This window comes from Podarcis tiliguerta, assembly GCF_965153285.1.
Source record: "Podarcis tiliguerta genome assembly, chromosome: 3".
Lineage (NCBI taxonomy): Eukaryota > Metazoa > Chordata > Lepidosauria > Squamata > Lacertidae > Podarcis > Podarcis tiliguerta.
In genome coordinates this window covers 59,694,013-59,717,818 of record NC_139536.1, presented here as the reverse complement: position 1 = coordinate 59,717,818, position 23,806 = coordinate 59,694,013, and the positions used below count along the sequence as shown (strand labels likewise).

Below are 23,806 nucleotides of genomic sequence, written 5' to 3'. Positions count from 1 at the left end.
TTCCCCACATATTAATACAATCTGCAAGGCTGTTTTCACCCTTTCCCACCTCCCCATGCCCCACCCACTACATTTTCCAGCTAATGAGAGTTAAGAGTCCAAAACGTCTGGACAACATCCAAAACAACCTGTCACCAGGTTGGCAAAGTTTGGATCAAATATTCCAGCTGTCTCCCAAATGCAGCTGAAACACCAGCACCAAGAACACATGAATGGCTGTGCTGTGCTGTCTTGGAGATTTCATGGATAACTGCAGGTATGATCGCAGCCACAGTTCATATGTTAGGCTCTTCCTAGGTTTGTCTACTTTCTTTTCCCTGGCCTTGCTGCTGTGTCTGTAGTAGTAGCTGCAAGACAAGTGTAAATCCAGAAGACAGAGTCTTTTTAGCTATGCAAATACGGTGATAGGAAAAGCTTCCCTAGTTGAATTTCTGAGCGGGGGTGGGGAGAGGACAGCAACTTTATTCCTTCTCCATTCTACAAGCTTTTCTTAAAACTCATGTCAACACTAGTGCTTTCTTTCCAGTCCCATCCACCTTCTGTTTGGATAAAATATGACACAAAGACATTTAGGACAAGGAAGATGATGCCATCCTTTACCTGGTGCATTTTGCCGTTTTCTTTCTTAACTGAGCACTGCCATCTAGTGTACAATTGAGTTTACATAAACCAATTTAGAAAGTTTATTGGGACAGTAAATAAATACGTAGATTACTGTTATAATTGTTGCATGGTGTCAACTATATATATAGTGTCATTAATGTGCATGATGCTCTCCAGTGCTTAATGGGGTAAGTCCCTGTTCCAAAAAGCTTACAATCCTACACATTTTTTCTTGGTTCTATTTATGTAGTAGAATCATAGAATAGTAGAGTTGGAAGAGACCCTGAGGATCATCTAGTCCAACCCCGTGCAATGAAGGAATATGCAGTTGGAGATCAGACCTGCAACCTTGGCATTATTAGCACAATTATCTAACCAACTGAACTATCCAGGCAGCACTTAAAATGCTTTTTGCGCTGCCCAGGAATCAAACCTGGGTCACAAGAATAAAATACATCCCTAAACAGGATCATTTTAGACTACAGTGGCTCTCAGTGTAAAGTGAGACAGACATTAGATATTCTGTTAATACTGAAACTGACATGGGGACAAATAGAAGAAGACGCCTTCACCCTGGTATGGCTCCCCTTTATCACATACACAGCCCAACAAGATAATGACAAAAATCCACCAACAGCATACAAATCAACATAGCTAACCTGATCCAAAACACCCACCCACCCCCACTCACACACGAAAACAAAGATCACCACAGCCAATCACAAACAAACAACCGCACCCTAGGCCAGCCCCAACCTCTCTCACCAACAAAGAAACACAAGTGAATAGCAGAGAACCTACACAAGCGAGGCTGACGCAAAACCCCACATATATTAAGGAAAATAGAAACATTGCCACCCGACCCCACCCCACTCACCTTTTCCCCCTCCACCTCTTCCCCCCCTTTTCTTTCCAATGTCTCAACAAATGAAACTGATCTGTAAAAAATGTTTCTTGAAGAAAGAAAAGAGAGAGAGATTGCACATACTTTTGTAACCCAAGAAAATCTTTAATAAAAGTACATTTTTGAAAAAAAATATTCTGTTGATGAAGTTACAATGGTCTTATCACATGTCTGAGGCTCTGCCCTTCTTACATACATGAACCCCAAGCAGTTTAGAATACGAGTGATTTAGTCACAAGGATGCAGAACAGGTAACAATGAGAACTGGGCCCAAGTATCCCCCTTTGCTGCCCCATTCATCCCATCTCACTGCTACCATTCTGTATTCTGCACAGGTCCATCTACTGGTCTTAAAATGATTTCTTTGTGCCCTACTTTTTCTAATAAACAGCAACAGCATCCAAAGCATCTAATATATGTCTCCTTACTTGTGCTTAAACAGGTGGATCTTGAGCAGTTTAAAGCACAGCTTGGACAGGGAAAGAGGCATCTTTGAGCAAATCATTGGCGGGGGCAGATCTGAACGTCCTGGGATTGATGGAAGCAAGAGGGTTCAGTTCCACTTACATTGTGTGTTGTTTTGGTACTTCTTTCTTGTTTGGGAGTCACACAGCATTCCCCACATTTATTCCACTTCTTCTGTCATTTTATTCCAGGGTTTTTCAGACTCATTTTCTGACTTTCCCCATCATTTAGGGGTTCTCCAGATGACCAACTGGTCAGGAGGACCAGTTCTACCTCATGACTTGGATTTTCCTACTTTCCCCCAGCGATGCAGGGAGATTCCATGCTGCTGTACGGAATCCAATGGAAAGTCAGAGCAGAGGAGCCACTTATCCGAAAGAGTTGTGCCACCATCAGTTAATAGAAACTGTATTGGCAGATTCCCAATATGATTTTGTGGGTTTGCACACACCTTCTATACCCCTCTCCCCAATTGCCTATAAACATTCTAACTCCAGGTGCCAAATTCACTTCCAGATAGAACAGCCCTTCCTGGAAGATGCTTTGATTTTCATGGATCTCCAAACAGAGATTGTCCAAAATATGTTTTCTTTTTAAGAGACTGTGGGAAAGGTGTCCTCACATCATCACACTTTCAACAGTTATTGTACAGTCTCACATGGCATTCTTTTCTAAGGTTCTAGAGAAGGATGCAGTCAACTTTGCATTGAGAAAAGCTATAGTTCAGTGGCAGAGCTCATCTTTTGCATGTTAAAGTCTCAGGCACAACCCAGGGCATCTTCAGATGTGTCTAAAACTCTATAAATCCCCTGCCAGTTTATAGAAATAATATTGATGTAGATGGACCAGTGGTCTGACATGGTAGGCATGTTCCTAGGCCCCAGGACACTAGTGTCAATTTTTGAGCAATGATAGTAGGTCTTTCTATCACAGGGTCAGTCTTAAGTTTTTCACTGCCTGAGAAAAAAGCTAAATGGATGCTTCTGGACCCAGCTGGTCTGTCCACTCTCACCTCACCTGATCAGCTTCCTCCTCAGCTGATGGTAGAAGAAAAGAGCCTTCAGGCAGGTGCTGGGTATGCACATACGCAAGTCTTTCTAGATCAGTTGTTTTGAGTGGTTTTTGAGGTTGGTGTTGTTGGTGAGGGCAGTTGTATTTCCTACATCAAAACTGTTCAAGTTAATGTGCTGCAAGGGATATAGGCAGTGTGACTAAGATTAAGACAATGCCTTCCATACATACCAGACCTTTAAAGCACATCGAGAGCACGTATTCCTGGGAACTGCAATTTGCCAAGGGTGCTGGGAATTGTAGGTCTGTGAGGGGCAAACTATAATTCCCATAATTATTTGTGGGTGGGCTGTGCTTTGAATGTGCTTTACAGGTCTGGTGTGTATGCAGCCAATATAGTAAGTTATGAGTTTCGTCTGTACACAATATCTTACTATATAATAATATTGTAAGTCTGCCATCTTCCTACAGTTTGTGTGGCTGCCAATAGGTCACCACAGCAACTCTAGTGTGATGGCAGCAGGCAGGCAAGTAAGCAGTGCTGGTGGCAAACATCCTGGGAGGTGGGAGGTGCTTGCCAGGCTGCTCTCTGAAGTGCCTCCCACTTCAGGGGCAGGGGTGGCAAGTGCAGTAAGCAGGGATGTCAGCCACCAGTACTCCAAATGCATAAAGGTTTTATCAAATACTTGTTCGGAAAACATCCTCCATTGTATTTCCCCCACCCACCCATTTCATCCATTACTGCATTCAATATTGCTTCGTGTCATAATCTTTGTAATAAATCTCCTCCAGGTGGCATATGTGTGCCTAACAATAAGAACGGACATCATAATAATCTTCAACCACAGAGTCCAATTTTGGGTGTTGGGTATAGGTCATACAGTTTAGCATTCTCAAGCAAAGGGAGTGGAAAGCATAGCATAGAATACCGTAATTCAATAATCCTATTATTAACTTTTTTATTAACATCTTTTAAGGCTCATATCTTTTAAAAACGATGTGAATGCTTTTCACTATTATTGAAGTATTTTAATATTCCTGCATTTTCAACTGTGTTTTTGAGTTTATGTGGTATTGCACTTTATACCTGCAGCACGAGTATTATTACTGCTGCTGCTGCTGTTATTGTTACTGCTTGTACTTTTGAATCACTGCTTGGGTCCAAGAGAAGGATGGGGTGGGCCAGGCATTCAGGGGTGCCACCATTGGCAGGATCAAGGGTAGAAGAAGTAGTTTGTGACGAGGTAGCCATGCACCCTAGGAGATAAGCAAATCTATGCCACAAAGTCTTGGTAGCCATGCCAACATATCCTCCCAGCTGGGTGGACCAGATCTGACCCTGCTCCACTCACCTGGGTACTCTGCAGTACAGGTTGGAGAGGTGGAGGGGGGCAGGGGGGCAATCGTCCATAGGGATTCCATGTCTCACACCATAAAATCAATTCGTCTGGAAGCTAGGTGTGAAGGTATGAACCTGATGTTGGACCAGAGAGACAGAATGGGGATTTTTGGGTGTTCGGTATTTCCTATATCCAGTCTAGCAATTTTGTGGGAAATTCTTCATTGCAGAACCAGGAGTGGCAGCTTTGAGAACATGAACTTTCTTCTTGAAATAATAAGCAGCATTTGGTGTGGCTTTCAATAGCTGACTAGCTGCTGACACAGAACCAGTTTCTCAAAGAATCTTTTGTCTTCTACAATATATATGAAGTCTCTGCCCCGCCCTCCTTCCCTGGCAATCTTTCAACAGAACACCCTTTCAATATCCTCTGTTCTTATGCAGCCACAGGCACCATTCAAACACAAGAGGGAGCAATCAGCCAGCTTGGGGGAACTGCGAAGTGTACAAAGTGCAAAACAAATCTTTGGAGGAGGGGACCAAAATGCCCAGTGAGGACTGAGCATGCCCAGTGACCATGGAATATTTAGCAATTGTTGCTGAGAGAGAAGGAAACAGACACCCAGGGTAAAGGGTTAATGGAATGCAGTGTTCTAGAACTGGGCAATGTTCCAGCCAGGCTTGAATGGTGCAAGCACTCCACACGGCAATATTTTGATGTAGTTCCCACCTGTTCATATAGTTTCCAGTTAAAAAAATTATAGAATAGAATAGAGAAAGATTATCAGTGTGGCATCACAAAAAGAGAGCAAATATAAAGAACATTTTAAAATACTGGAGTTTCATTATTGCACGTGTTATATTCTTCCATGAGGGTGTGGGCGAGTGCTTTTCTCAGTGCAGACACAACCGTATGTCATTCTGGTCTGGTGCAAAAGTAGTGAAACATAGTTGCTGAAATAAATGATGTTATTTCTGCAAGGCAATTTATGTTTGGTTGTCATCCACTGTTATTTTATTATAACAGACAAGGAGTCTGTGTCAGAGGAGCCATCACTGCCTTGATCCTGCCAGGTTTGTACCCCCAGAACAGAAAGTGGGCTTGTGTTGTTTCCCTTTTATTTCCCTTTATTTTGCTTAAAAAAACACACCCTCCTGTTGTTTTAGTGGGGGGGGGGGGTTACTACACCAGCTCCAGGGCTGGCATAGTTTTTCTCCCTTGTCTGGGACAAGTTGAGGGAACAGGAGGCCTTTGGATCTTATAGACTATTTTGATGGGGAAGCAGAGGAAGAGTAAAACACCCTCATCCCCCATCTACATTCCCAAGAAGTGGGCAGTCATCCACAGAAGGGGGGGGGAGAAATACATCCCAGATCTTCTGTCTATAGTTCATCTCTTAATGTCCCAGTGGATGCCCATGAAGACATTCAATTAAAGGCAATATGAATTTCCATCTGCTATGTTTGATGTGTGTTCATGAGCATGCAAACCCTCACTTGTTCTAACAGCCATTTAATGATGAGCCTGTATGTATGAGTGAACTTATCTTCCAAATTGATATGTGCAAAACTTCCCTCTGTGCAAGATGCTGCAGCTCCCTGTGGTGTATGCAAGCCCGTGCGGAGCTTTGTCTGAGGCTCGTGGCAGGAGTCTTGTTCTTGGCATGACAGCGTTAAGTCTGGCAGGTCCCTGGAATTCCCCTGCTCTGGCCAGCTTAGCCCTCCAAGGCCCAGAGCAAGTGTACCCGGCTCCCCACCCTGGGCCTGGGTGTATGTGAGAGAGAGAGAGTAAAGAGAGGGAATGTGTGCACATCTATGTATTTGTGCATATTGTTTATTCATAAGGTAAGGTAAAGGAAAAGGACGCCTGGATGGTTAAGTCCAGTCAAAGGTGACTATGGGGTGTGGCACTCATCTCGCTTTCAGGCCAAGGGAGCCGGCATTTGTCCACAGACAGCTTTCCGGGTTATGTGGCCAGCATGACTAAACCGCTTCTGGCATAACAGAACACCGTGATGGAAACCAGAGCGGACGGAAACACTGTTTACCTTCCTGCTGCCGTGGTACTTATTTATCTACTTGCAATGGTGTGCTTTGGAACTGCTAGGTTGGCAGGAGCTGGGACAGAGCAACAGGAACTCACCCCATTGCAGGGATTCAAACCGCCAACCTTCTGATAGGCAAGCCCAAGAGGCTCAGTGGTTTAGACTAAAGCACCACCCGCGTCCCTGTTTATTCTATATCTCAGGGATGTCCAACTAGTAGATTGTGATCTACAGGTACAATCCCTGGATGATCCTGGTTGATCATGGGATGCTTATTGTGTACAAAAAGTTACAAGAAAAAGCTAAAAAAAAAACACTCTTTGCAATCCTCCCCAAAGAAAGCTCAACGACTCTGGGCACTTCGCTCCTAAAAAAAGCTCAACAACTCTGGGCAATCCACCCACCCCACGCATGCTCCCCCCTCCCTCTAATGACAATGGGTAGATCACTGCAAGTTTTTCTTTATACTGGGAGTAGATCACAGTCTCTTGGGAGCTGGACATGCCTGCTATATCTGATTCCTTTTCACATAATCAGCTCTTTAGCTCCTGTGTTTAGTGTAACAACAACAAAAAAGGCACATTAAACATAGGAGTCAAAGAGATGATTATCTGAAAATAACTGCTGCCTGATCTATGTTTTTCTGTAATAACAACAATGGTGTAGGACCTCAAAAGCACTCTATATCATCCAAGGACTCTGCAGATATTCATTTGGAAGTTACCTGTGAGCATTCCCAGTTTTCTTCTTCTTTTTCTTGGGTGGCTTCTGCTTTCCTTTCTCCCACACCTTCTATTTCAATGGAGAAAAATAATATAGGATAATTGTGCCTTTTGTTCAGCTATGTGAAGCCAAAAAAGGGGGAGGGATATAACTCAAAAGCTGTCTTCTCCTAAATATTTGGATTGCTACAGCTGCATATCCAATCTGCGCTGGGTATCTATGAAATATTCACATGGAAGGTAAGAATCTCCATGCATCGCCTGATATATGGAAACCATCTTGATATGAGGATTGGCGAACGAAAAAATTCACACAGGATTATAACTGGTGTTTATCTGCTTAAGGAGATTATCAGAAGAGATCATAAAGAAAAAAAGAAAAAATATACGAACAAGATGAGATGTGGAAACAGCAAGATAAGACTGGATAGAATTATGAACATTATTTCGACTGATTGGATATTAATGCAGTAGGAAGAAGATGATTGGAATCCCCCTTCGGAACTTGAAATATGGGTCCCCTCAACAAAAATTTAAAATTCAGCTTTGGAATTTGGAATTTATGTGATGTGATTTGATTTGATTTGATTGGTCGGTTAATAAAAATTATTTTTTTAAAAAAAAGAATCTCCATGCATCGCCTTTGAATCTCTAAGTGAATTAGACAGATATCAAACAGAGAGAATAAGGGAAGGGCCAGGCAAATTACAGAACATAATTTGCAAGTTGAAACAGAAATGGTTCTTTAGCAGCCAGCAGAAAGTGTTTGACGAAAAGAAGCTAAGCCGAGAAACTCTACTTAACAGCAGAACTATGTGCAGAATTGCAGCTACAGCAATTCAACCATAATAAAAAATAGTGAGCCATATTGTTAACTCTACACAAACTAGCCAGACCTGATATACATGTCCCCTGACTCTCCTAGTGCATTCAAAGGATTTCACAGCTAGATGTGTGGGAAAAGGAATCATATGACTGCTTCTTTATCTTGTGGCAACATCCATTCTCAACAACTTTTTTTTTTAAAAAAAGCATGGGTGTGTTTTAAATACCACAGCCACTGGTGTCACATTCTGAAAAGCAAGCTGACTTTCAGATAGGCCAATCAGATGTTTGCTTTGCTTTGCAGGCAGCTGTAATTAACATGCTCTGAATTTGCTCCAGGTTCAGGAGGAAAGCATGCAAATCAGCTCTGCTGGGTCAGACCAAAGGCAGGTCTACTCCAGAATTCACTAACCCATAATTGGGAATCCCACAAGCAGGACATGAGCACAGCAGCACTCTCCTGCTAATGATCCACCTCAGAGGTATACAGTTATTACTAAAGGGAGTATAACTTTCATGAGTAGTTGCAACTGGTGGCCTTATTTATTTGTTGCATTCAAATCCTACCCCTTTCTCCAAGGAACTCACTGCGATGTACATGGTTCTCCCCTTCCTTATTTAATCCCCACAACAACCCTATGAGGTAGGCTGAGAAGCAGTTACTGGCCCAAAGTAACCCAGTGAGTTTCGTGGCTAAGTGGGGTTTAAGTCTCATTCCTAAGCATTGTAAAAAGCTTATGGAAATATTCCTTCTTCTTTTTTTAGATTCACATTCACAAATGCTGTGTGCCTTACATTCCTCCAAATGACAGAACTTATGGGAATGTCCCCATTCTGTAACCCAGGAGAGCCATTGCCAATCAGTGTAGACAGTACTGGGCCAGACAGACCAATGGTCTGACTCGGTATAAGGCAATTTCCTGTGCTCAGATGTTCTCTGCATTCACAGTGTACTCCAAGACCTTTGTTGTATGTAAGGCAGTCTTTCTTGTTGTATGACTTTCCTTTTGAGTGTGAAAATAAAGCTCTTTTGGTTCCGCCTGTCTTGCAGGTCCTAAGGCAACACCCAGCGCCTTGCCCTGCATGACTGTGGTGCTCATTCATCAAAGCAAAAGCATCTCTCCTCCTCAGCTCTAGATCTGTTTCATATCACTGCCAGCCAACAGCCAACCACGGTCTGTGCTGTGCGACTAGAGGAAAGATGCTGTTTCTTTGCCACTGTCTATAAATTGCCAAACTTTCCAGCCCATCCTCCATTAAGTGAAGTGGGTTGACTCTATGCAGACAAAAAGCTCGATCTCTCCCCACCCCATTTTCTTACTGTTACTACAAACTAGCACAGTTTCTCTTCTTCCTCTTTTTCAATTTCCTGTTCAGTGTCATTGTGGGCATCTTTACCATGTTAGCATTTCCTTGGACTCTTGTTGGCAGTTGCCTAGAGGGAGGTGGGTGGTTCTTAATAAGGTGATCTGATGGCATCTGGGAAACCATCCGCCTCCATCGCCTTTGGTGACCAGCTACAATTTAATGCTACCCTGTTTGCATCTTCAAAGCACTTTAAAGATATTATGATTCACAGTTCTTCTAGATTACAGTATACACGGTCATAATTGGCAAATGGCTGCCTCGGTTTTGTGCACGTAGAGCATATGAGGTTTCCCAGCAGCTATGCAATGCATCCCTGAAGTCTTGGCCTCTTGGGTCCTTAGGTGACATTCTGAGCTCAGCAGCCTCACACCTGCCTTCTGCCTTCTCTGCGCTCCAAAAGAGCTTGTCTCAATGCATGTGGGGGCATGTCTGCAATACCATGAGTCACTATATCATCTGCACTGGCTTCAAGATTGAGAGCTGAAGCAGGTGGACCTGTACAATGGTACATAGGGGTTACAGACGCTTCAGGTTACAGACTCCACTAACCCAGAAATATTACCTCAAGTTAAGAACTTTGCTTCAGGATGAGAAAAAGAAATCGTGCGGCGGCAGCGGGAGCCCCATTAGCTAAAGTGGTACCTCAGGTTAAGAACAGTTTCAGGTTAAGAACAGACCTCCAGAACAAATTAAGTTCTTAACCCGAGGTACCACTGTACTGCCATATGCAATGTGGTTTGAGCCAGTGTCCATTTGAGGTCCTATTCCTCTGCACCACACCTCTCCTAGTCATTGCACTTCTAACCAAGAGAAGGCAGGTCTTTTAAATTTCAATTGGGCTATTGTATATTAACCGAATGCATAATTTCATACTTATTTTATATTATGAAAGGAATTGCTGTAAGGTTAGAATATAATCACACCCAACCCTCAAGAAGTCGTTCACCTAAGCATCTACCAGTGGCATCTGACCGCCAGGGACAAGATGGGGCCGTAGGAAGCCATATGCCACCTAGATGTTGAGACAATGTTTTCCACCCCATTTGTTGTCCTTAAGGGTCAGTTGCTGGACAAGGGACATGGAGATGGAGATGGTGATTGGAACTGGGCTTTAGAGCAGAGGTAGTCAATGCTGTACGCTCAAGATGGCCCAACAACCCCAGCCTGCATGACCAATGGTCAGAGATGATGGAAGTTGTAGTCCACAACATCTGGAGAGTGTCACATTGGCCACCCCTGCTCTAGAGCAAGTACATCAGCTGTAGCAGTACTCACGAAAGAGAGCTTCTTCACAACCAATGTGCATAATGTGTTTTACTGCAGCCACACTAGTGTAATGCATGGTATTGGAAATGGGCAATGAAATGTGCCAATCAGCCATGGTGGACTCTGCAGCTGAGGTCCCTGAGTGCTTGGGGATGCCTGTCAAGTCTACCCTTCAGAGTGATGTGTTTAGCACAGCAAACTACATCCTACTTCTACCCTTTCTCTTACTTGATATCCCTCCATGCCCCCCCATCATATCTTGATTAAACTTAAAACAAAATTAGATAGATAGCTTGGAAAGGACATCAAGTCTCTTTATAATGCAATTCAGTTTATTAAGTTCCACAAAATGGAAGTCTTTGACTCCCTTGAAATGTTTGCGGCACGGGTTTGTCAAAACCAGTTGGGAAAGTCGGCCTGGCAAATGAAAACCAGGGCAAGAAGGTGGAGTTCCTAAACGCAATTATGAGGCTTCAAAACACCACTGCAGCTCTGCCATGGGAAATAGCTGTGTAACTTTGATTTCCAAGCTGGAATGGCTTCCCTAGCATTTGTCTAAATGCCCTCCAGGGATTTCAGGAGAACAGCTTCTTGGTACAAAGGCGTTGTTTATTGAGAGTCTCATCCAGTGAGGTGTGGCTTCATCCAGCCTCCGCTCAAGGCAAAGGCGCAAAACAAGTTTCAACGGAGGTCTGAAATTGTCATGGGGAAGATTTCTGCTGATTCAGGTTTTCAGTGTTCTGAAAGCCTTTTTAAAAGAAGAAACAGAACACCCTGGCTTCCTCAAAGTCTGGAACCTTTCATAAGAAAACACTAAATTCTAAAATATGTGTGCATGTATACAAGTCAGTTGGATAGTGACACTATTTCTAATATTTCACAACATGCTACAATACAAATGGTAGAGAACTTGGGCTAAATATTATCCATGGTGAGCTGCTCCCTTATCCTAAACACCAATCCACAAACTCTATGTTTCTCTCTCTTTTCATAACATTCCACCACCCCAACTCTTTCTATCTCTTTCGATTTTCTTTTATCATTATTTTATTACTGATGCTACGAAGTCCAGCTTTTTAGCCATAGCCAACCAGGTCTATTTCTGATATAGGTTCGAGATGATAGAAAGCTCAGGACACGTGAGCCTGCCATATTTGTCTCCAGTGCCATCTCTCCCCCCCCCCCCATACACCCTTCCACCACATTTGCCAGAAACAAATATACCGTAAGTGAAAGTTGTTAAGTTAGAAGAGGGAGAAGGAGCAGAGACAGTGGAGCCTAGGAGATGTGACAAGCCAAGAGGACAGGAGTTTCTGCATTCTCCTCATTCATATATTAGGAAACACTGGCTGATTAAAAATAGTAATGAGACTGAACGTGAGTCTTTTTAGTGATGTGACAAGAAGTAAATTGATCTCATGCTATCTGTCTCCTGCTGAATACACTGAATCTTTCACAAAACAGTTAACTTGTGGTATGAGTACAGAATGCTTGTGTTTCATTTGGCTCAGGTTTTGGATGAGTAAGAGACACACCTGGGGAGTGTCTGTGGGAGAGAAGAAACACAAGTCTAGGCGTATTATCACATCATTTCCATTTCCATCTGCTCACATTAAAAACCCTATTCAAGATTGCAGCCTGGTCCCTTTTTAATTTATATTATCATCATCATCATCACTACCACATAGTCAAAAGGTCTACTCTTAAAAAAAAACTTCAGCTGCAGAACAGATTTATTCTGCCTCATGGTGCCTTTTCAGCTGCTACCATCTTTCTTGGTTTCATAACATTTTAATTTTGCAGAAGTCCCATAAGTAAAGAACTTCCCCCTCAGGCCCAGTGTGAATTTGGACAAAGTCGCTCTGTCACACCCAAATCGGTTTCAGAAGTTAAATGAAATAAACACAAAAAGCTGTGATAAAACTTGTGTGTGTGTTTATGGGTATGTAATGCAAGAAACGGGAACTGTATTTTATATCTGTGCCCAAGACCAGGAATATTTAATGTGGGCTGAGGGTGCAGAGTGAGATGCTCATCAGAACTACTAATGGCTCTGGGACAGTCTCTCCTGACAGGTAGAGGTTACCATACCATAGGGAGACAGTCACCACAGGTGATACAGGGTTGGCTCAGTTGGGCTGGCCAGTGCTGGGAGGAAACTCCCAGCCCAGCCCAGCAGCTTGTGAGTCAGAGGTGAAGTGGTTTGGACAAGGGAAGAACAAAGCACTGTGGAATCTTTTTACAGGCCATTTCTCCTACCACCAATATGCTTGCAAGTAATGGACCACACAGGTATGGAGACACAGAATAGCCACACCTTTACCTCACACCAAGGAAGTGGAGGGAAATGACCATTAGGGTGAAAAAGTGAGAGATTATAATTATTGTTATTTGTTACATTTATCTATCATCCTTCATCCAAAGATCACAGGATGGTTTGCATCATAAATATTCCCCACTCACTGTATCACCCTGGAGACATTTTCTTCATAGCTACAGCCACCACCACCGTAACACAGCAAGAGGGTTTGACTCTGAGAGCTGGGCCTGGCCTTACCTCTTGCAAGTCAAGTGGCTGTGGAATTTGAAGGCAGGAGGAGAGAGATGCTGAGATAGGAGATATACCATTAAATTCCTTGACAGACTGAAAAGAGACGCCACATCCCCAGTCAGCCAGTTTTGGAAGGCAATATTTTAGTAATTAGTAATAGTCAGAATGCAACATTTACAGCCTTAAAATGGGTATCTCTATTCTCTCTGATTGTTTTTCTTTGCAGGTCTAAAGGTTTTCCCAAACAATCAAACTCCAGATTCATTTTAGCCTTTGCTAGATACTCCAGAAAGCTCCATGACTGACTATGATGTCCTATCAGTGCATGATGATGAGTGGAAATTGTCGTGCCTCTGAAGTTTCTGGCAAAATACCCTTTTGAGTTTCACTTCACCTTAGCCTAAAGGGAAACAAGGACTGATGAACTAGTCATGAATACTGCTTCCAGTCTTTACTCACTAGTGGACAAGACAAAGATTACTGTTCCATGAACGGGACTAAATCCAGCCAAGAGACAAATCAAATACATTCCCAGCCACATACAGAGAGGTGCAAGACACTGTGATGGGGATCTACTGAGCAAAAGAACAAGTCCAAAAATTCAGCCTCCTTGGGGCCCTCCTTGAAATAAGGTTTCCAATCCCATGCTTCTAAAACCATGCCAGACATCACCATCTTTTTGTGTTTTGTGTCCTTGTGGTGTTTAAGCACAGTGAATTAACTGTGTGCTGTTCCATAACTACAGCCAGCTGAAAGTCCCCTCACCACTTCCTAACTTCCCTCCCATGGTAGTCAACGTGGTACCCTCCAGATGTTGTTGAATTACAGCTCCCATCAGCCCCACCCCCTGCATGAACAAGGTCAAGAATGAATGGGAGTTGTATTCCAGAAACATCTGGAGTGCATCACATTCTCCTTCCTTAGGAGAAACTTTGTGGAGCTCTGTTAGAAAGGTGCATAGAATCCTAAGATATAAAGCTCTCACCTTACCAGTACTTGTGTGCAGTCCAAATCCACTCTGCATGCAGAAACATTCCCTGAATTTTCAGCATCACTTTATCCGTTCTGTGGCAAGAATGTGCAGACTTTGAAGGCTGAAGGTAATTTGTCACCTCATTACGACTAGATGTGCTTAAATTATGGTTTTGAACTATTATGTATTTGGACTAAAATAATGACGAAATGAACATTCCAGTGCTGTCACTAAAAGCATGCTGAAGGGCAAAGAAAATTGTGACCATTTCCTTGCATTTAAGCACAAACAAACAAACAAAGCCAAGTATTAATTTGCAAAGCCCTGAACAACTTGGATCAGAGATAACGTAGGGACCACCTGAACCCTGATATCTCAGTTTGATCACTGAAACATCTTTGGTTTTCCTCCAAGTTAGTGAAGCTATCTGGTGTTGACATGAAATTGGGGCCTTCCGTGCAGGGGCAGACTTCGGTAATCTTTGGCTATATGGTGCCCTGTGTGAGGCCAAAATGGATCTTTTCAGTTATGGATCTTCTCAGTTTTGTGCCCCATCAGCTCAACACCCTGTACAGGGGAACTGCCCACAAGGCCCTGTATCTGGAGCTGCTTCAGTGCTATTGGTCCAGACTTGTGGACTGCCCTTCCAATAGAGATTCAGCAGACACATTCAGTACAGTGGTACCTCGGGTTAAGTACTTAATTAGTTCCGGAGGTCCGTACTTAACCTGAAACTGTTCTTAACCTGAAACACCACTTTAGCTAATGGGGCCTCATCCTGCTGCCGCGCTGCCGGAGCACAATTTCTGTTCTCATCCTGAAGCAAAATTCTTAACCTGAAGCACTATTTCTGGGTTAGCGGAGTCTGTAACCTGAAGCATATGTAACCTGAAGCGTATGTAACCTGAGGTACCACTGTATTAATTTTTAAATATTTGCTGATAACATTTCTATGCTAACTTAGACAATTAAAGACATTTATTTCTTTTATAGTTAGTGGGTGATCTGCAGGTTTGGATTATTCTATCATTCTCTCTCTCTCTCTCTCTCTCTCTCTCTCTCTCTCTCTGTGTGTGTGTGTGTGTGTGTGTGCTGTGCAATGATGCAATTTTTTTATACTTGTGAAATGGAACTTCTCCTCTCCTTCACCTGTTCATGCCTCATGCTCTCCCTAAATCTGCTCTGGAGGGTTACAGGAACCCCTAGTGCAGATTTAAAGTTAAGCAGTGGGGGGATGACTCCTGCTGCGCAAGGAGAAATCCTAATAATGAGTTACTTAGCACTACATTGGATGCAGCCTTAAGTATATATATATATTTACAAATAAATAAATAAGAAGCATACTATTGAAGGACATCTCGACATAAAAGTTCATACTATTGTCTGTTGTTTCCGTGTGTTTCCAGTTTTAGATTGTGAACCCTCAGGATAAGGACCTCCTACATCTCTTCTTTGTAAAGTGCCATGCACATTGATGAAACTATACACACCTTTTTGCATGTAGGACAGGAGCTTCTGAGGTGGGGAATCAGCCCAATGTCAGAACCCCACCTGCCATTTGAAGCGAGAGAGGTTGCGTTGTGTAATGCTTTTCATAGTGTGCTTGGCAATCCAGATACAAGATCCAGGTGGGTGCCAACGGGCCACTAATTTTTCATGGACCTGCTGCTTCACGTTAATGGAACTGGGAGGGATAGATTCCAAACTGCATTTCTGATCTAGTAGAACTCCAAAGCATATATTTAAATGAATGTGCCATTTCATGGGCTTCAAAGGCAACGTTTCCACATGCCTAAGCTGTTGTGGGTCTCTGCCCTTAAGCATTTTCTTATCAATCCAACACATTTTTTAACCATACAGTGGGAGACAGCAACTTTTTATTAATCAGCTTTAAATATACAATATAATCTTTAACATGCAGTTAAATTATGTCAGAACAGTGTACTTGGGTTGGAATTCAACTATTCAAACCACAATTACAGTTGGTTTAACACTTAACTAACACATTATACTGTATAATATACAGAACTTAGTAGTGACATAGTTCCTGCCAGTGAGGCTTACAATATCTAAGGCTACAATTCTATACATGCTTAATAAGCATAGCATTAGCCTGTAAGATGGTCAGGATAAATGATGGGGGAAAGGGAAAACAGCAGTAACAATGCATCAACAGGTGGGTGGGTTCTATTTTTTCCATCTCCCCTCCCCCCCCCAAAAAAAAGAATTCCTGCAGGCATCCATGATATAAAGGAACTAGATATCAAACAGTCTGTTCCTTGTGAGGCAGTTTCCAATTCAGCACCTACTAGGCTTTTCCTCCCTGCAGCACCAGTTATATAATAAAGAGGGATTGTGCTACTCCTCACCAATTGTTGTGCAGAATTACAAATATATTACAAAATAATTACCTCAGTGAAAATATCATAATAAGGACTTTTGCCACTTTCTCCCCACCCCCAAGCACTGACCACTGAGGATAGCTATGTGATTATAAAGCAAATGTATAAATGAAAAGAGATTAATACAAAAGCACAGTAGGAATTTTACCAAATGGTTACCTTGCATAGCTTTGCTTCTGTCTTATGAAAGAGCATGAGTTGACTCGTGCCATTTTGTCTGCAGCCATTTCTCCCATTATGGCTTACACAGCGTATTCGCAACATACAAGTAGGCAGGTGAAATTCCAGAAATGGAGATCAATGAATTTAAATATATTTTCATGTGCTTAAAATTTCATTTCTGGTGGCATGAGTAGCAAACACCAGCAGAATTTGGATACCTCATGAGGGAATTTCCCCCCTGCAATATAGGAACACCTGAAGGACTGTAGATGCCAGAGAATCAACTGATAAAACGCATCCAGTTTCAATTAACATATTAAGCAACTAAAACAAACATTTCAGTATTTCAGTTCTTAGGATTTCCTTGGTTCCATGTTACCTTCGCTAAATAATGCTACCACTGACAATTTCTTCTTCCACAAATTATTAAAAATCCACTGGTTAAAACAAAAGGATGTATGTGGACTGTTCTCAACCACAATGGGAACCAAATTCCCTTTCAATAGGAACAGATCAGATTCATTTAAGTATGCACAATTTAATATGTAAGTCTTCAATCACACCAGTTGATTAGTGAATGCTTGATTGGTCTACTCTGCCACAGAAAGGCAATTACACTATAACCTGCCCGTTAAACAGGAAAGGTAAAAATTTTTGGTTCTTCCTAGGAACCAAAAAGGTTTATTTAAAAATCTAACTATTCTACATCAAACCAAAAAGGAAAATGGGAATAACTTATTGTTTTTAACACTTTGGCATATTTTTCAATGTGTTTTTAAAAGCTGTTAAGCCCCTCTACTGCTTCAATGTTTGGCTAAGGTGGTGGTGGAGGCTGAGGGATATTTTAGTCTGCACATAACTGGCATGCAAAAGTTTAGGAAATCAATAACATGACTCTGTTGCTCTTCCTAGAAGTTATGCATAGTAAGGTTTGACATTTCCCAAAATATGATCTTCATACAGGGGGAGGCAGCAAAGGAAGAATCCCAAACCTATACCCATAAGACACATGGTCCACCCAAAGCCATAGGACCAGCTGAGCTCATTCCTTATACCTCCTGGGTAATTTTCACGTAAATATCTTGAGACCATTACAGCGTAGATGACAAGGCCCATGAGAGAGAATACAGCTGCGAGAAAGAAAGAAAAAACACTTTAAGTAAAAATGAGTGGTGGTGAAAACAGAAACAATATAATTCCTTCTCATCATGAATTAAGATCAGGTTAGTGCAATGCACTCTACACAAGGTTGCCCTAAAAGAGTGTTCAGAAACTGCAGCTGGTGCAAGAGACAGCATCCAACAAATTTCTGCATTCGTTCTGCATTCAGACCATGTTCTTATATCAACTGCACTTGCTTTCAATTCGTTTCCAGGTTCAGTCCAAGATGGTGGTTCTTCTCTATAAAGCCCTAAAAGGTTTGCAACCGGGGTATCTGAAAGGCAGTCTCCTCCCATGGGAACCTCCCGTAAGAACCTCTTCCCTGTCTAAGATTTGGTTGGTGGCAATGCAAGAAAGGGGCTTCCCGAAATGGCTTCAGCCCAATATACCTGAAGGAGCGTCTCCACCCCCATCGTTCAGCCTGGACACTGAGGTCCAGCACCGAGGGTCTTCTTCTGGTTCCCTCACTGCCAGAAGTGAAGTTACAGAGAACCAGGCAGAGGGCCTTCTCAGTAGTGGTGCCCGCCCTGTGGAACACCCTCTCATCAAGGAAATAAACAACTATCTGACTTTGAGAAGACATCTGAAGGCAGCCCTGTTTAGGGAAGCTTTTAATATTTGATAAATTATTGTATTTTAATATTTTGCTGGAAGCCGCCCAGAGTGGCTGGGGAAACCCAGCCAGATGGGTGAGGTATAAATAAGTTGCTGTTGTCGTTGTTGTTGTTACTTGTGGCAGCATCCCACATTTGGAATTCCCATCCAAAATAATGGCTAGCTGCAGCTCATAGGAACTGGAGTTTAAATGGAGAGTTCCGGTTCCCCATCCCTACTCTTAAAGAAGGTAGCAGAGAGAAGATTGGGTGGTTGGAGATTATGGAGCAGACCACCTATGAGGACAGTGGTGATAAAGCTATAAAGACGTAAAATGGCCTGGTTTAGGAGGCATCAATTCCTAAGGCATTATATATATATATATATATATATATATGCGGTTAACTATTTTGTCATGTGATTCTGTAATTATTACTGAGCTGCATCTTTGTGAATTCATGCCACTCTGCACCACCACACCCACTGCAACTATGCAAAAGGACGCTCCTGATTCATTGTGCACTTTAAGAAGGTCTGTTGCTCTTTCCCTACAGCTAAAGAAGCAACTACTCTCTCCAGACCAAAGCCAGGCATCCACCCTTTGCACCGAAAACACAGCCTTACCTGCAACAAAACACAGGCCTCCGATGCCTCTGATGAAGTTGAAGCGAAGCGTCGGGATGGCAAATGCAATGATGGCCAGGGCAAAACAGATCACTATGATTACAAATCCAACAAAGAAAGTGGCCGCTGCAGCCTTACCCCAGGCTGAAAAGAAAAATAAAAGTTAGCTGCATTTTGCTCTCTGTTGTTCCAAGATAGCCGTACAAGTATATGCAGTGCTTTTCCCCCCCTAAAAAAAATGTTTGAGGGTACTCTCATTTTCCTACTCATATTGAAATACTACCCCTCAATGAGGCTAAATTTAGATTCACAAAATGTTTAGGGGTATGCGTACCCCCAGGGGCGGGAAACCACTGAGTATATGTAACAGTTAAAGATGATGTGTGTCCTCCCCTTTTTGTATGAACTGGGCTTTTAACATAAGTCTGGTGATAGATATTAGTTTTTTTCTTCCAAACTACTTTTCCCTCTGTTAAGCTGGATTGCGAGGTTATGGTATTGTTTCAAAAACTTATTTGTTCAGAGGTGACTGTCAGACAAGCAAAGCTTGGCTCAAATGACTCTTGGTTGTCTTAAGAACTGTTGTGTGTCTTTAGCCGTAATAATATCCTGTCACATTAACACACTGTGTGTAGAAGCTGAAGGGAATAGGGGAGGCAGGAATAACACCAAAGTGTCAGGGAGATAGCAATCCAGAGTACACATCTGCCTCTAGTCTTTGGGTGTCAATCGGGAATGAATGAATAAATAAATATTTTAAAGAGTCGCCTTGGGATTTTCATATACCTTCATGTAGATGAAATCAATACTAAATCAGTCAGGATCTTAAAAACTTGAAACTCAATGTGTAATGTTGCAGAACATCTGCTACTGAAATGAGTATTTAAAACACACACACACACACACACTGATTTTAATTCAGGTATTTAAAGTTTTTGAGGCAAACTGTTATGCCCATTATATTATGTGCCTGAGCGTATAGAGTAGGTGGGTAAATAGGTACATAGAACTGCATTACTGCTGTTTAATGATCCCACTGGCTTTTTAAATTGAACAACACAGTCCACTGAAATTGACTCTCTCTGTCTCTCTCAATCTATTATACTTTCTATGGGAATTGTTGGTGTCCCAACAGGCATAATCTTACAAGAGGCATTCCCCATTCCCTAGCACTTGAGAGGGAATGTCTTTTTAAAATAGGAGTTGCAGTTTGCAGTTTTGCTAAGACACACACACAAACATGCACACAAAATAGAAATATGTAAAATATACCAGCCGATGGTCAGGGGCACCTTTTTAATTGATCAAAATGGTTTTAGTCTATTAAACTAACCAATTAATTGACTAAATACTATTGAAGTCTTACTGTACCATATATGTGTATTTGCATAGCTTGATTAAAATGCTGGTGTTATTTTGGAACAAAATAATGAAAAAATAAACAATATAGAAATTATTTCTAACATATTTGGAAACTTTAGGCCTGCAAAGCATCTCAAATTCTGCAAGGTTTTTCTCATATTGTCACCCAGCCAATGCTGGTCAATTGTTCTAAGAAGGAGAATGGGGGAAAGGCAGTCTTTTGGGGGAGAAAAGCCTAGGGAGACAAGATGCAACCCAGAGATCTTTATCTAACTCTCCATCCATCTTTTATGGCATGGTGGGGAACCTGTGGTACTGCGTTGCTGGACTACCTCGCTCATCATGCTTGACCACTGGCCATGTTGGCTGGGGATCATGGAAGTCCAACAACATCTAACATGGCCACAGGCTCCCCACAGATGTATAATGGCATTTGGCTCAAAGCCAAATAAAAATATGGAAGAATCTGTATCAGACTAATGTACACACTATACCTTTAAAGCACATTCAAAGCACATTCTTTCCCTCAAAGAATTCTGGGCACTGTAGTTTACCAATCACAGATTTGCAATGCGCTGTAGTTTACCAACAACAAACTGCAGTGCTGAGAATTCCTCAGGCAAAAGAATGAATTTTAAAACATAAAACATAATTCTAAATTTTGCTTTCAGGTAAGTATGTATAGGGATTACAGCCTTAAAGTAACGTCCCCATATTTTACCACCTAGCAGAGAGAGTTTCACATTTATTTAATATAACCGTACATGCTTAAGAATGGCTGAAACATTACATACAAACCACAAAGGAATACTTATAAAGCCAAATTCACATTTCTTATTTAAAAAGTGAGGAAGAAACAGAAGTATTTTGATCATTGAGTCCTAAAATCAGTTCCCAAACTTGACAGGAGAACACTAAGAATTAACATATCCACCAGGGAGGGGTGGTGCTGTGTGTCAATTGACCAAAACGGTGAGCACTTACTTTTTACTAGTAGTTTTGCATTTTTACATATTATGACCAGCTCATAAATTGACCCAGCCCACAACCCAGATTTTCACTTCCTATTTTAACATTTTTTTCATCCTGACAATTATTGCAATTGCTGATTAACTCAACATAATCTCTTGTGAATCACAAGAGGAAGCAGAAGGAAGTCATACGGATTTCAAAATTGATGTTATATGGGAAACAGGGAGTCCGTATTAAGAAGATGCTTAAAGGAGGCCTTCATCCCAGGGCATATCTTAAGAAAGAGATGAGGAATGACATCTTAGAGTAGACCAAAGTTTTTCTACTGTAGATATAGATTTGATAAACAGAAAATTACCCAAAGTGACGGTTTGTCTATACATTACACTATTTGTCCAAATAGATTTCCTTCCTATTCATTAATATTATGCTTTCCCCACACAGTTCAACACAGGCTCTATCACATGATTCTTCTGAATATGCAAAGCTCAGTTCCACACAACAGTTCTTTACAGTATGCTTTCTTTTATGGATTCTCTGCCTGATGACATCTCCATGTCTACCCAAAGCTATTTCTTGTCATGGTGGAAAGTCCAGGGGAGATAAAAAGGAAGCTGTTAACCAAACTTTGCTTATATTGTCAGCACTTGTTCTACTGTCATGGATATAAAATCGCTCCTTGAAAGCCTGAGGGAAGAGTACTCATTTATGTAACTGGATTTTGCCTCATTCTAGCATTTCAAGATCACTCCTTGTCATAATTGCTAAAATTCATTCTTAAAAATAATTTCTGAACATTTATATTTTGAAGAAAAGTTTAGGAGATATTGGTCAAAGTGAGCAGAAGCACCAATGAAAGGTAATTACTTTCTTCTCTAAGCTCTCCTTTCAAATAGGAGATGATAAATTAGATAGATGATAGAGAAAGAAAGAAAGAAAGAAAGAAAGAAAGAAAGATATAAAGCTTGAGTAGACTAATCACGATCATTGGATCATAGTCTTTACCACTGTGATTCTTACCAAAATCCATGAGCGATATGCATTCCCATTCTTCTCGTTCAGTACATAATCTCCATAGCGAGCCTTGTTGCATAAACGGTCGGGTTTCTGAGTTTACCCAGCCCCAACCAACCAGTGCAATGATACCAAATATCATTGCTAAGCCCAGAAGAAGAGGCATGATCCATCTGCAGCGTGTATAGTCCAGACCATACTGAACCATCTTGTTTGGGTCTTCTTTAGTGGTTTGACAGATAAGCAAAAAAGTCTTCCTACTATTTGCTTCAGCAGCCTGGGAAAAACAGTAGTTTAATAAAGGTTTATGAAAAGTGTGTGTGTGTATATGTGTGTGTGTGTGTGAAAAAGAGAAAGGAAGAAAGACAAAGACAGCGAGCAGCTTTGTGATCCAGACAGGCACTGAAGGAAAAAGCTCCACCTACATTTCACTGAACAAGTAGCTGCAACAACCTGTTGAGCTGGAAAGAAAATTCAGGGCTGTGCACACCTTGAAACCCGCCCTCCCTTTTCTTTTTCTTTTTGCTACTAATTAAATGATTATTGTGGCCCATTGCCATTAGCATTTTACCCTTTCCTGGCTTTAAGATTTCACAGCAAAGAGCAGTGGGATGTATTGGCGGGAAGAGGGAAAAGAAAGATGGTGAACAACAAAAGTAGCCGTTGGTTTACCTTTATGAAGGATGAACAGAAGGTCGTGCCAATACCATTTGAGGGTGATACTGATGGCTTCCACTAAATATACTTAGGAGTTGTTCCTTTGGCGAAAAGGCTTAAAATTCTCTTATTGTGGTTTCACAATAATCTGTCAATGAAAAGGAGGCAGTGCCAGCTATGCAGCCAGCCATGTTTTGAGGCTATTTGAGGGGAGTGTGTTTGCCTGAGAGCTTTATGAAATGAATTTTGATTTGCTGAATCCAAATCTGACTTTATCTAAGTCTCCAGTTTAGCATTGACCAGACTCTCCAACATTTCTCCAATGAAAATAGGGACATCCTAAGGAAAAGTGGGACATTCCGGGATCAAATCAGAAACTGGGACAGCTTCTCTAAATCAGGGACATCCCTGGAAAATAGGCACACTTGGAGGGTCTGCGTTGACCCTAAAACCACAGCTAGCAGTCAAGTCAGCTAATGTCAGCTCCTCACCAGCACAAACATGCTCTTGCATATTCACCATTCAACCAATTTAGATGGGGTTTTAAGGGCAACCTAATGTTAGACCTAACTCTTGTCCCAAACCATTTCAGAAGCCTAAGCTGGAAATTTTAAGAATGGCGGCCAACTGGAATTTATTTTGTGCAACAACACAACATCTGCACAAAATATGTCATGAAACCAATCTTGTTAGTTATGTAGTATGAATGACAAATGATAGACTGTGAGGGCCCCTCAGGCAAGATGCCCTTAGTCAGTCCTTTTAAAATGGAAAGGGTGGGATCAT

General features: G+C 41.8%; 1 protein-coding gene across 1 annotated transcript; it reads right to left on the bottom strand.

Moving 5' to 3' along the window:
* Nucleotides 1-15,932: 15,932 nt before the first annotated feature.
* LOC310673151 (p53 apoptosis effector related to PMP-22-like) lies at nt 15,933-22,822 on the bottom strand. The gene is made up of 3 exons (XM_083431082.1): nt 22,370-22,822; nt 19,016-19,159; nt 15,933-17,766 (listed from the first exon to the last, which is right to left on the bottom strand). The coding sequence occupies exons 1-3, from the start codon at nt 22,569-22,571 to the stop codon at nt 17,552-17,554; spliced, it is 561 nt and encodes a 186-aa protein (XP_083287208.1). The 5' UTR covers nt 22,572-22,822; the 3' UTR covers nt 15,933-17,551.
* Nucleotides 22,823-23,806: the final 984 nt, after the last annotated feature.

What these genes read in the sequence shown, in the direction of transcription:
- LOC310673151 (XM_083431082.1), bottom strand. Translation starts at nt 22,571, where the DNA reads ATGGTTCAGTATGGTCTGGACTATACACGCTGCAGATGGATCATGCCT. An exon ending in CATATCGCTCATGGATTTTG is followed by an intron (nt 19,160 to 22,369) that starts GTAAGAATCACA and finishes TTTTCTTTTCAG; the next exon opens with CCTGGGGTAAGGCTGCAGCG. An exon ending in AGGCCTGTGTTTTGTTGCAG is followed by an intron (nt 17,767 to 19,015) that starts GTAAGGCTGTGT and finishes TCTTTCTCGCAG; the next exon opens with CTGTATTCTCTCTCATGGGC.